The sequence below is a fragment of the Sus scrofa genome, chromosome 1 (assembly GCF_000003025.6).
Source record: "Sus scrofa isolate TJ Tabasco breed Duroc chromosome 1, Sscrofa11.1, whole genome shotgun sequence".
NCBI classification, from domain to species: Eukaryota; Metazoa; Chordata; class Mammalia; order Artiodactyla; family Suidae; genus Sus; species Sus scrofa.
In genome coordinates, this window is record NC_010443.5 from 217138546 (window position 1) to 217152902 (window position 14357).

General features: G+C 44.9%; 1 protein-coding gene and 1 non-coding gene across 5 annotated transcripts in view; both read right to left on the reverse strand.

Annotated features, from left to right (window-relative positions):
* The window catches only part of RCL1 (RNA terminal phosphate cyclase like 1), a 61996-nt gene continuing 52058 nt past the window's right edge, over nt 4420-14357 (reverse strand). For all 4 annotated transcript variants that reach the window (XM_001926437.4, XM_013993588.2, XM_021064082.1 and 1 more), the window contains one exon: nt 4420-5220. In XM_001926437.4, the coding sequence (XP_001926472.2) occupies nt 5070-5220 (151 nt within the window). In that variant the 3' untranslated portion in view covers nt 4420-5069. The remainder of the gene's footprint in view (nt 5221-14357) is intronic.
* Nucleotides 14238-14328, reverse strand: MIR101-1 (microRNA 101-1). The gene has a single exon (NR_035372.2). It is a non-coding gene; the product is annotated as a microRNA 101-1 (primary transcript).

The following is a 14357-nucleotide window of genomic DNA, read 5'->3' on the forward strand; positions in this document are numbered from 1 at the left end:
AGGCTGCAACAGGAAACAAAAATGCATCTACTCCCAAAATGAGACCAGTGGCCCAAATGGCCACCAGTAAGTCCAACAGCACCCTCATGGCCATGGTGACAGAGTACTCACAGAGTAGACACATGAATTTGCCACATGTGCTATTGCTGGGCTGTTTCATTTAAGATGCCCTCAGATTTCTAGATATTCACCTAACCTTCATCAGTCTGTATATATGATTTCCCAAATCACAGGAGAAATTACTAACAAATTTATCAATCTGGGTATTTTTAGATGTAAAGCTCTTTAAGAAGGTTGGGAATGGGGAGGAAACACAGGGATAAAGATTGTTCTGAGGCCTCAGAAATAAAAATACTCATGCTAGGACTTCCCATTGTTGCTCAGCACGTTAAGAACCTGACTAGTATCCTTAAGGATGCAGGTTCAATCCCTGGCCTTCTCAGCGGGTTAAGGATCCGTCACTGCCGTGAGCTGAGGTGTAGGTTACAAACATGGCTCAGATCCCACGTTGCTGTGGCTGTGGCATAGGTCAGCAGCTGAAGCTCCAATTCAACCCCTAGCCTGGGAACTTCCATATACTGCAAGAGCGGCCCTAAAAAGACAAAAAAAAAAAAAAAAAAAAAGAAAAGAAAAAGAAAGAAAGTAAAAAACCTCATGCTAACCAACCTACCTGCCACCCCAAGTAGATATACATGAGGATGGGGGAGGAGTAAAGAAGGCAATAATGGGCAACTTTCTCAAACATTTTGGGGGACAATGTCTCACCCATCCACCCTGATTCCCCAGAGGAAACCCAAGTGTAGGGGGGAGTGTGTGAATTATTTATGCTGGTTAGTAGCTAAGCTGGGCCACCCACCCCAAGACGACCATCACCTCCCCTGCAGACTCCAAGGAGGGTGTCAGCAGAGCAGGATCCACATTCAGAAGCAAGAGCAACAGAAGAACCAGAAAGAGAGGAAGTGGCACATGTGCCAAAAAACTGCCTGGTCCCTCCACAGGTGCTGACCCAAGCCCCGTACCTCAGGCATGGGGTCAGGCTATCTGATCATCAAGGGCCAAATGTGACATGGATTAGAGGAGCTCTAGACCCAGGCAGGCCCTGACAAAATGGCGGCTTTTATTTGCTTGAGTAAAGGAGTGATGTGGCTTGGCCTCCATAAAATGCCAAATAGTGATAAATTGTTCCACTCACATGGCTTCTTAGACCTAGCCAACTAGAGTATGGAAAGACTCCGCGTGCCTATTGACATTGCTACCATTAGTCACCAGGCTAGGGTCTCTAAACATGGAAACTGACTAAGTGCACGTTACTCCTCCTCCATTCTGCAGTTGGGTGAGGAACAACAGAGGCCCAGGTCAAGCACATGGCCCCTGATGCTTTCCCATTCACCACAGGCTGGCTAAAATAGCCCATGGCACATCCACGGGTCTCCAACAAAGCACCAACAGGTAAACTCAGTGGAACCCCACAGGCTAATCCTCCCACTGTGACCAAAGCCCCCCACTAAGTCCACTTCTGCACCTGCCTTGGTTCCCTCACCTCACCCAGGTGAATCCCATCCCCACCCTGGGCACAGACAAAACTGAGATAATTCCTTCGTTTCCCAGTGTTTCCTTTTTTTCCATCTACCTTCAATTTGGTTCACTTTTTCAGGCCTCCTCTACTCCATCATTCTACTTCCTTCCCTTTTAGCACCCTTACCTCTTCTACTGAGTCACCACAAAACTAACTGCCCACACCAGCCTCACCTAGGAGCCTCCCAACACAAAGGACCTGGCAGGAATGGCCACCTCATGGTTTATCATTGTAGAGTGACAGAGGTTAGGCACTATGGTGTAACCTTAAGTCTGAGCACTTTCTGATTGGGTCTGTGATCAGTGATGTCCTTTACCACTTTTTATCAGAAAAGATTAAGACAAACAAACCAACCATAAGGCTCAGCTGCCCAATGAAGGCAATCTGGATTTCAGCAGTGCCTCCTATTGTACTTTCCCATGAGCAGGTCAATGTTGCAATGCACTAGCTTCCTCCTACTCTTATCAGCTGTCTTGATGAATATGGTAAAATAACCTCAACAGAGGAAGGCTGGCTGGTGTTCACACAGAATGCAACATAGAACGATGCTGAAAGAGAAGCAGGGCCTGGTACATGACAGGGAGTCAAAGACAAAAGACAAAGACAGGGATTCTGCCATGACCCCCTAAACATCACTGGCATATGTGCCTTAAAAAAACAAAAACAAAAAACTAGTCTCACTGAACTCAGTCTGTCTCTGACAGCAGAAGAGAAGCAGACAGGCCGAGACAGAAGACCAAGCCCAAATGCTGGAATCGCCCATCAAGCCACCCTGGGGGTAGCTGAACCAACCAGGAGCTAAGAACAAGGCAGAAACTGCAGGAGCTGAATACCACTAAGACATACCATCAACTTCTGCCCAACGAGTGCTACTGCTTCTCTTGGGCATCTGAGAAAGGACTGGGAGAAAGCTGTTTACAGAAATATTAAATCTGTGCCCCTATTGGCAATATCATCACCACTACCCCTCCAGAAGCAGCTATGCCAGATGGAGAGTTGGAAACCACCAGACATTTCTGTGTTTACAGTGGACAGTGGCACAAGCCCCTTTTACTGCTCGCAGTGATGTTCCTGGAGTCTATGCCACCCTAAATTGGCCAAGAGTACCATTTCCAGAGCTTGTTCTATGGGACAGGAAGCCCCTGTGGGACATAGCCAGAGCAGTGTGGCTCCTTAGTTCTGTATCTGAGCATGGGCAGATCTGGGTTCAAACTTTAGCAGCAGTAAATACGACTGCAGCATGTGCGGTAGGCAAAATGATGTCCAAGATTTCTGGCCTCTGGGTATTCAAACACTAATCTAGGTACTACTGGGATCAATAATCTTGATAGTGAGATTACTCTGGTAGCACAAGAAGTCAGATTTAAAGCACCAGAAGAATTCAATGCATCACTGCAGGTTTGGAGATGGAAGGAACCAAGCTACAAGGAATGCAAGCAACCTCCATAAACTAAGAGTTGTCCCCAGCTGACACCAGCCAGAAACAGGTACTCCAGTCCCACAATCTGAACTCTGCCGAAACAATCTGAATGAGACTGGAAGCATATCTTTTCCCAGAGCCCAGCCTGACACTTTGACATCAGCTTTGTGAAGCCCTAAGCAGAGAAACCAGGCAAACCCGTCAGGACCTCTGACCTACAGAATTATGAGGTGATAAATGGTATTTAAGCTGCTAAGTTTGTGGTAATTTGTTATGCAGCAACAGAAATCTAAAACAGTCTCAGTAAGTAGAGAGAGACAGTTCAAAATGGCCTGAATTCAGTGTTAGCCCTCAACCTCTGCATCCTCTCATACCCCCAGACATGAGAGCTCAGACCTCCTCTGGACCCCTTTTCCTGAAAAAGAGTACCAAGAGAACTGGGGAGGCAAAGACATTTCCTAACTTCCAAAGCCCACCCCAGGTGAAAACACCATCTGAAATCCTAGTAGAATGAATTCGATATTCCCCTTTCTACCAACTCGACCCCCTACGCACACATGTTGCCTCTATCAATCAGATGCAAGGGGAATCTGCCACAGGCCCTGAGTGTCCCTGTACATCCTTGCTGGGGAGGCCTTTACCAGCCCCTTCTCATCACCCTGTTCACAGCAAGCAATCTCGAAGATGAAATAAAATCCCCATCTGCAACAATGAGCAGGTCTGGAGCAGTCCTCAGCTATGATGCAAACCCCTCTGCCTTCACGGCATCTACCTGGGGCCCCTCCAAGTCACTGCTTGTAGGACAAAGACAGCAATAAAACATGAAGCTGGGAGTTCCCATTGTGGCTCAGCGGGTTAAGAACCTGACTAGTATCCATGAGGATGTGGGTTCAAACACTGGCCTCGCTCAGTGAGTTAGGGATCTGGCATTGCTGTAAGCTGTGATATAGGTTGCAGATGCAGCTCAGATCTGACATTGCTGTGGCTGTGGTGTAGGCTGGCAGCTACAGCTCCGAATGGACCCCTAGCCTGAGAACTCCCATATGCTGCACATGTGGCCCTAAAAAGACAAAAAAAAAAAAAAAAAAAAAAAAAGACAAAAAAACCACAAAAACCTAACAAAACATGAAACTCATGTTGCTTGCTGTGCTGAGTAATAAAGTTCTTTGTCTCTGTCCCAGGACTTTCATGTCTTCTGCTAGCATCCACGAAACAGTCAAAATCTAACTTGTTAGCTAGCGAGTAGGGTAAAATTCTAGACTCTGATCCTACTACGCTTAGAGCTTTAAATCAGGAGATCTAGTATCTTTACTTATCAATTTCAAAGGAACAAAATACCCTTTTAAAATTTTTCTTGCAGAGATAATAAAATCTACATCACTGGACTCTAGTGAGAACAAACTGAGAAACTGCACAGCACACCTGAGATATAGAAAATATTCATTATCTTTAAATGGACCCTTGCTCTCCCAAGGCACACATCCCCACAAAATTCACACAAAATGAACACAATTGGGAGACATATCTGTCTCCAAGATAGCAGTCCATTCAGAAGACAAGGGAGAAAAGACTCTAAAACACCAATTCCCAACATTTGCATAACAATGCACTCCTCATAAAGTGCTTCCACCCATATTGTCTCATTTATTCCCTACACAGAAATCAAGGCTCAGAGAGGTCAGTCCTTGTAGAAGCAATAATAACAAACTCCACAGTCTGGAAAACTGCTGTACAGCAGAAGCCCAGGGATGTGGGCTGAGGAAGCACTGCTGAAATGCAGTTGTAATGCTGTTCCAGCAGCATGACTGTGTCCTGAGGCACACTCTTCAGCCAGGTAAGGCAAGGGAGCTCCCATCATGACTGGCCCTCCTGAGGAATGCCTGCTTCGAGAAATGTCTGGAAACCACAAGAGTGAGATGTCTTTTATTCGGATATCCTGATTGTTTTTAAATAGAAAATTAAGAAAGTCCTTAATGTATGAGGCCATCCTGTCCTGGATGAATCTGGTCCCTTTGGTTCCTTGGCAGGTTCTGTCTTCTCCAGAAGTCTTGGGGCTTTCATCTTGAGACAGTGTCACTTGAGGGTCTTGCTGAGGTTGGAGAAGCCAATGCCAACACAGGTCATCAGCACTTTATCCCCTCCCTTGAGTTCTTCACCACACGGCTTGGTTTCAATTTTAAACATAATCTGGAAAAAGCTCTTCAAATGCCGCAAAAATTCTATCCTAAAAAATAAAAATTAAAATTAAAAAAGGGAGGGAGAAATGAAAGAGGAATTTGATTTTTTAAAAAATTCTCCTTCTTTGACCTAGAACCAAAGCTTTAAATTTCCCAGATAAGACGAACAGCTGAAATTAAGAACTTCTCACCAAAGCTGATTAAATAGCATTTATTTGCAGCCTGCCAGATTCGCAAGATGATTTTCCACAGCTTGCGGAGATGCACACAGGACAAATCAAATAAATAAATAAATAAAAAGGTTAGAGGTTAGTCCTACACACTTGTTAGACTGAACGTGAATATGGCATTAATCTTCAAGTGGCTCAAGCAGAGAGACACACATGCTTAAAAGCCTGAGAGCATCTTGAGGCAAAATCAAGCACAGTGACTACTGCTGATGCTGAAAGAGAAATCTCTCCCTCCATCGCTCAATCTCAAAAGCCCTTTCATTCATTCACAAATATTTATTGAGTAACGACTATGTGCCTAGGACCGTTCTTGGTGCTGGAGATGTTGCAGTCAACCAAAAACTCCTTCTCTCATGAAGCTTTCAATCTAGTCAGGCAGACAATATAAATATCTTTTGAAAAACAAATATACTTCCTCCAGAGTCGGAAATTTAAATAAACAAGGCAGATGAAGAAGAAATGTGGGTATAAAGTATTTGCGTATGTATGGCAGGAGGCAATGCTAAATAAGATGGCCAGTGAAGAGCTCACAGTGACTCTTTCTTGTCATCTTCCTTAAGACAGGGCAACGACTTCACCCCAGGAGTACCCTGGGAAGAGCAGTTCTATGGCAGGACCTTGATACAGGGTATGCAGGCTTCTACTGGTCTGGCCTAGCAGATTCAAGTTTTCCCCAGCTAGACTGACTCACCTGGAGAGGTCATTAAATAAGCAAATTCCTGAAGGTTTTGATCAACTGGCACCTGGTGGGGAGGAAGCATCCATGTGGAGAAGCCCAGAGTCAGAGGCCACATGCCCCCTTTCCATCCCTTCATGGTGCGCTGTCTCCTTGACGCATAGGGGCCAGAGTAGCCCTGGTGATTTTTACCAGCCAAGTTTGGGAAACCCTTGTTTAGTTAAGAACAGATGGTCTGCACATCTATAACGAGGTAGTTCAGGAACCTTGTGTTGTGCTGCTCCCCAGTCAAACCATCCAAACCGTTTTCAACCTGGAATGTACATGCAATCACCTGAGGAGCTTTCAAAATGCTGATCCTGGCAGGCGGATCAATGGGACAGAGTTGAGAGTTAAGAAATAAGCCTACACATCTACGGTTAATTGATTTTCAAAAACTGCCAAGGTAATTCAATTAGGAAATAAGCTCAATAAATAATGCTATATCAACTTCCCACGCCAAAGAACGAAGCTGCACCCTTTCCTCACATCATGCACAAAAACTAACTCAAAATGAATCAAAGACCTGTGTGTAGAAGCTAATGCCATGAAACTCACAGAAGAAACCATAAGGGTAAATCTTCATGATCTTGTGTTAAGTAAGGATTTCTCAGAGACAGCATCAAAAAGCAGAGTGAGAAAGGAAAAACAGATAAATTGGACTTCATTACAATTAAAATCTTTTGTGGACACTCTCAAGAAAGTAGATTGACAGCCCCCAAAATGGGAGAAAATATTTGCAAATCTGATAAGGCTCTGTTATCTAGAATATATAGTCTTACAACTCATTAACAAAAAACCAAATAACCTAATTTTAAAATGAGCAAAGGATCTGAATAGACATTTTGCTAAAGAAGACAAGCATGCAGCAGAGTTCTTGCAGTGGTGCAGAGGATTAAGGATCTGGCGTTGTCTCTGAGGCAGCTTGGGTTTAATCCCTGACCTGGCACAGTGGGTTAAAGGATCTGGTGTTGATATCTCGGATTCGATCCCTGGACTGGGAACTTCCACATGCCTCAGGTATAGCCGAAAAAGAAAAAGATATGCATATATAGTAATAAGCATATAAAAAGATACCCAACATCATTAGTCATTAGTGAAACCCAAATCAAAAGCACTATGAGGAGTTCCCGTCGTGGCGCAGTGGTTAACAAATCCGACTAGGAACCATGAGGTTGCGGGTTCGGTCCCTGCCCTTGCTCAGTGGGTTAACGATCCGGCGTTGCCGTGAGCTGTGGTATAGGTTGCAGACGCGGCTCGGATCCTGCGTTGCTGTGGCTCTGGCGTAGGCCAGTGGCTACAGCTCCGATTCGACCCCTAGCCTGGGAACCTCCATATGCCGCAGGAGCGGCCTAAGAAATAGCAACAACAACAACAACAACAACAACAAAAAGACAAAAGACAAAAAAAAAAGCACTATGAGATACCACTTCATAAGCCAAGAGAAAGGCTACAATTGAAAAAAAAAAAAAAAAAAACCAGATCATAGGCGTTCCTGTCATGGCGCAGCGGAAAGGAATATGACTAGTATCCATGAGGATGAGGGTTCGATCCCTGGCCTTGCTCCGTGGGACAGCGATTCAGCATTGCCTTGAGCTGTGGTGTAGATCGCAGACTTGGCTTGCATCTGGCATTGCTGCAGCTGTGATGTAGGCCAGCAGCTACGCTCTAATTTGCCTTCTAGCCTGGGAACTTACATATGCTCTGGGTTCGGCCCTAAAAAGCAAAAAACAAAAACAGATCATAACAAAAGTGTGGGTCAGGATGTGAAGAAATTAGAATCTCCAAACACTCCTTGTAGAAATGTAAATGGGTACCACCACTGTGGAAAACAGTCTGACAGTTTCTCAAAATGTTACACAAGGAGTTACTGCATGTATGATCCAGCAATTCCACTCTTAGGTATATATGTAAGAAAAATAAAAATATTATTTGAGTCTACATGAAACCCATTACAGGGGCAGAAAACAGATTAGTGGTTGCCTGGGGTGGGGCTAGGAGAAGTGAGAGTAAATAGGAACAACTGTGAATGGGCAAAGCGTTTCTTTCTGGGGGTAGTGAAAATGTTCTAAAATAAGACTGTATTTATACAACTTTGTGAATATACTAAAAACCCACTGAACTACACAGTTTAACAGGTGAACTATGTGGCATGAGAATTGTATCTAAAGCTGTTTGAAATAACTGAAGTTTTTTAAAAAAGGAACTAATCCACGCCTTCCACATTCACATAGCTTATACCAAACTAAGTAGAAAGCCCATTGCAATGCATTTTCCACCCTCTCTTGTCTGTGTCCTAGTTACTCTAGTCAAAGGAGGGAAAAGGCAAAAAGGAGAAAAGAAGGCCTGAACCATTCAGTCCATATACCCTGCCTGCCTGAAGTAGGGGCTGAGAGATGAAACTAACTACCCTGGAGAGTAGGGTCCTGGTGACTGCTACATGCTCGGTGAAAAACCCCTCATTTCTTTGCTCTCTCTTCCACCTAGGATCATGCTACATCAGCTCCATCTAAATTTAAAATAATATCCCATTTGCCACCTATTCTACGAAGCCTTCCCTAGCCAATAACCTCTCTGGATTTCCATAGCATTCTTGGCTCTGCTTTTGGAGTCTAATGAAGCAGGCATATACAGCTGTCTCAGAACTGTTCCCTCCTTCCTCTTGGTAAATTATTTACGTACCTCCAGGGCAATGACCTTAACCCATTATACCTGCTAGGCACTATATATGGCACTCAACAACAGGGTGCCCAAGAAAATCTGGGAGTTAGGGCTACTTTTGAGAAATGATTTCAACATTCTTCGCAATTAAGGGAAGTCGATTCATCCCCTTCTGGATTTCCCATTTTACTAACCAACTAAAATTTTCAGGTTTTTGCTCTTTGTTCCAGCCTCACAACCTTCCCAACTCTGCCCTAGGGAAAAAAGAAAACAAACACACCAAACCCACAGATAAACAGTCCACATCTGAAGGTAAAGCTTCCAGCTGGCAGCCACGCAGGAAAAGCCAGCCATCTCACCCACTCGTCTGCATTCTAAGGAAGAAAACAGCCCGTTCCCTCTTGCTGCTACCTCAGTTCTAACAGAGGCCAGAGACACGCTCTGTTCCCTGAGTCTGCCCAGCCTACTTCACTCTGAATCGTTCAACTGTGCTGGGAAAACCAGACACCCTCCCCAGCTGGCAGAATTCCTAAGAGGCTGGGCCTGCTTCTGATCTCTGCAAGAAGGAGAGGAGAAACACAGGCTTGAGTGTGCAGACCTGTGTATTTGCAGCTTTGGGTATTTGTAGCCTTTGGAATCGTCAGAAAAAGCAGTCAGTTCCACTTTTTACATAATGTTCTGCCAAGCCCAAGCCTTCAGCCTGTCTGAGGCAGAGTGGGTAAGGGACTGGATGAAGGTACGTTTCATGATGCCCTCCCACCTCCAGCCCATCCTCCCCATCCTGTCCTGTAGCTGGGACATCAACAAGCAAACACGCTCAGAAGCTGAGGAATAACTGCAGACAATATTAAATCCTAACACCCTCCTTAAGAAAATGAAAACCAAATAGAATAAGCTTGCCCACATCTATATGCAGGTGAACAAAGTCATGTACAGTGCCAGTCCACCTCCTTCTCCACTGCCCCACAGCTCTGCACAGCCACAGCTGCATGCTGGCCCCATGAGGCACCACCCCCCTTCCCTTTCCTTCCAAATACCATACAGCAGATCTACACTGTCTAGACACAACAGCACGCCACAGAGCCACGCAGAAGAGACACCCACAAGACACAGAGGGCAACTCCACTCCTCCAAAGAGATAACTTCCCGCAGTGTGACTGGCAGCTTTTCAGACAAACCATTTTAGGCAAAGGGATTATGTATGTAGCACTGAACTCCTGACTTAGAGAAGTGTCCACAGTGCGCTTTTTTGACTCCCCCACTACCCTGGCAGAACAAAGTGATTTATTTTCAGAAAAACAAAACACCAATAACCTACTTTTCATGAAAGCCTCCAGTCCATCTGACAAGCAGGTTTCAGAGAATTCTGGAGCACAGAGGTGATTTTTCCTGTGTATTTTCCAAGAGCAGGTTGTTCCCACCACCACTGTGGGTCAATAGGTGAAGGCCACTGGGCTCACGGTCATCAGCCCATTGGATCCCAACTGCCTGGAACTTGCCAGGTTGCCTGGCCCTGTCCCTTAAAACACAGCCACTCCAACTAGGCCTCCAATCTGAAGCCTGCAAGAGAGTGGAAGTAAAAGGGATCCCGGGTGGGCACTGTCAGCTCTACAGACACAAACCATGTCAGAGGGTCCCTCCTCCTGCTCCACCAAGCCACGAGGACACTGGGGTTACCAACCTCACAGGTCTAAGGAGCTGCTCTGCAAGTTGAGGAAATGGAAGATCTGAAGGTGGGAAAAGAAATGTGCTCAATAGGGGCCTCCCATAGCCATTACACAGCAGCTTTTAAACATACTGGAGGTACGTTTTCTGCCAAAGAGCAGCTTTCCCAAAGCCCAGCTGATCTCTGCTCCAAGAATGAAGTTATTAAACCCTATTAAAAAGGCAGCAGGAAATAGACAGCCAGGCTAGCTGCACTCTCGGGAAATGTGAGTCCCACATCAACTTCAGCCAAGAACTCACTATTAGCAGGTGACTGCCCTCTCTTTTTCATCCGAAAAGTTAAAGATATCACTTGCTTTTACCTTATGCCAAACATGTTCTGCGGCTCAAACAGCATAATAAAGGCAACAGGGCTTTGCAGCATTTAAACTTCTTTCCAGATATAAGGTGGAGTATGCTGTGCTGGCTCCTGAGATCAGTCAGGCAAGTAAACCCAAAGATCAGCGCGCCCAGCCAGCAGGCCCCAGTTTTCCTGTGTACCATTCCCACTGATGTTCACATCGCGTGCTTCACAGTGGGTGAGCCAATAACCCCATCAGTCCGTGCTTAACAAGGACACTGAATTCTTGCTCCTTAGCACTTCACACACAGTGGAAAGAAGTCATTTATTAAAACTAGAATAAAACAAACTGACATGGTTTATTTTAGACTTCTAACTAAAGACAGAAGGAGCTCATTCTATGACAATTTAAAGTGAGGACTTGGAAAACATACAGCAGGGCATCTGGCTCAGGCAAGCAGGTTTATAGATGTTCCATCCCAACAACATGGATGGAATCCCAGCTCTTACTGCAGAGCACAGCGGGTCAGGAAGTGTGGACTCTGGATGAGATGTCAAAGGTGCATCCCACCTGCTGACTGTTGTGACCCTGGGAGTGAGACTCAATCTCTCTGTGTCTCCATCCCTTCACCTGTAAGCTGGAGTGTATAACAGTACCTGCCTTTATCACCCTTGTGGGATAATCATGAAAACTGAGTAAGTATTTCTAAAGCACTTAACTGGCCAGGGAGTTCCCATCATGGAGCAGCGGAAATGAATCTGATTAGTATCCATGAGGATGAAGGTTCAATACCTGGCCTTTTTCAGTGGGTCAGTGATCTGGCGCTGCTGTGAGCTGTGGTGTAGGTTGCAGATTCGACTTGAATACTGCCTTGCTGTGGCTGTGGCTGTGGCGGAGGCTGGAAGCTGCAGCTCTGATTCAACCCCTAGCCTGGGAACTTCCATATGCTGCAAGTACGGCCCTAAAAACCAAAAAAAAAAAAAAAAAAAAAAAAAAAAATCTGGCTAATAGTGAACACTATAAGTACTGTTAAATAAACATCTATTTACAGGATTCTCGGGAACAGTAAATTAAATGTCATCTGTTTAATAATGTGACTTCAGGAAGTTATAAATTTAAAAATTAGTGGATACAGATTTAGAGATAGCTGAACAGACAATTTATAGCTGACTTCAAGCCTGAGATGACCCAAAGCAAGTTAACCAGGTCTCCTGGTGTTCAAAACAACTTGAACAGCAGACTGGACTTCCCTGTACGTCCAGCACTGACTGGGCTCCAGTGGGGGCACAGCCCCACTGGGAGTACCTGACCTCAGTTAAGCCTCATTCCACCTCCATAAGCCCATGACTCCAGGACCAGTCACCTTCTCTACAGATGAGACAGAGGCTCGGAGGTGACAAGCACCTTGTCCACAGTCTCCCAGTGCTGCAGAGTAGAGCCAGAAATGAAATTCAGATAGGCAGGACTCTAATGACTGTGTACTGGCAGAGCCCAAAAAGCTCTGGTAACTGCAGTTTCTGATCATAAACAATTTCTGAAAGTGCTAATTGAGATGATCATTGATATGTAATTGTACTTTTAAATGAAGTATAAATAGTCCCTAAACCGTAAAATTACGTTTTTTGAGGGGAAAGTAGAACCACCATCACCAACACTAAACCACCTAGAACTAAACAAATTTACCAGAAATAGATTCTACACACACCAGCAGGTTGTCCAATACTATTATATTCTTCTGGGGGAAAAAAAATCTGTCTGGCTTTCTTAAAGAATCTCACACATATAGACTCACTTTCTCAAGTAACACAGAAAACCATTACCAGCCACCTCATGCGGCAAGACAGAGAGACGAGGAAAGGGGAAGAACAGAAAGACCCTTATTTTCCAGAAAGGGTTTGAAAGCAACACTTCAAGAAAAAACTATCCTCCTTAATCCCAGTGCTCTGTAAATCGGCATTTAAAAAGCTATTTATACAAATCAAAACGTGCAAACTGCCAGAAGAAATACATTTCTTTAAACCAAGGAAGGTCCTGCCTCTGGTTTTCTTCAGGAATCTGAAGTTACAGAAAACAGATTCTTTGGACTTTTAACTGCACATAAAAATAAGTGTGATAGTTTGGTCTCCAAAGCTCTTGAATCCAACTGGGATAAGCTGTTTCCCTACCACAATCATCCTGGTTACGGTTTCTGTCCTCTTTTCACCCTTAACTGTATGCAAATACACGATAACCTTGCTGATCCTGCATATTTCTTCCCACTTTCTCCCTTCATCACTTTGGGCTTCTGGAGCTTTCCACAATGACTAAGGGCAAGAAGGGTCCCAAACAGATACAGCTTTCAAAAAGAGACTCTCCTCCCCTCCTTATATAAGCTTACTGAAAGAAGGGAGAAGGCCCTTTCCCAGGCCCTGGCCACTTCTCTTGCAGGAAGCACCCCCATCCCCAACCCCCTACCCCCGCCAGAGTGGGGGGAGGGGGAGAGGCAGGTAATCCAGAGGAAGACTGTCCTGCAAGCCCCAGTCCCAGGGCTTAAAACACATAATTCTGCATTTTGTCCCACTCCTGTAAAGCCCCACTCAGAGCACACCACTTTGTTTTCCCAGAAGATGTGTAAGCAAGATTTCTGGAGGACAAGACATTGCAATTAATGCTTGGGGAGGGGGTGTGTCAAGGAGGACACAGGAACTTTTAAAAATGTCGCATCTTGGATGGTCTCCACAGAGGTTGCTGACTTTAAAAGATTATACAAGGTCCTGTAGCCAAACTGGAAAAAAAAAAAAAAAAAAAAAAAAAAAAAAAAAAAAGCTCTAAAAGCAAAAGCAAAAAAAAAAAACTGTCAAGAAAAATAAAATAAAATTTTACATTCCATTTTTCACATAATGTTCTGCCAAACACTTGCCCCACGACCACACACAGGCTGTGTGAGCCGTCAGGCCTGCTGCTGCCCTGAAGCAGAGGTTGGGAAAGCAGCAGTATTGACACCAGCTAGGAAGCTGAAGAGGGCTGTGGCCATCACACAGCGATCAGCAGCTTCCAGCAAACTCTCGCTGGGAAGCCAACCTCTGCACTTAGGGTGCTGCGCTCCCAGCCCTCACCTCCTCTCCAAGTGCCTTAACTACACAGTCTACGTCAGCAGTTGATTCCTGATGTCAGCACACCACTGAGGATTCTTCCATTTCAGGTTTCCTGTCCTGTGACATACTTTACAGAAGTTATCAGGAGATAATGGGGTCCTCACCAGTTTCCTGCTTATCAGCCTTTCCCACTGCTAAAAGAATGTATTCTCTTCCATTTCCTGTTCCAAAAAACCTCCCACCAACTTAAAGAGGAAGAAAAAAAAAAAAAAAAAAAAAAAAAGCAAGCCTCCAAAAAGAGCCCCTTTCAAGCTCCTGGTATGAGGCCCCCAACACCCACACGGCCCTCTCTGAAGTGCCTGCCCTTTTTCTCAATGTGATGGCACCACCATTCTTCAGTTATCACAGTACTGTACCTTTCAGATATACAGCATCGGTACCATGATAACCGAAAAAGGACAGTTCAGTCTTGTATCTACCTGAATACTTCCTCCCCAT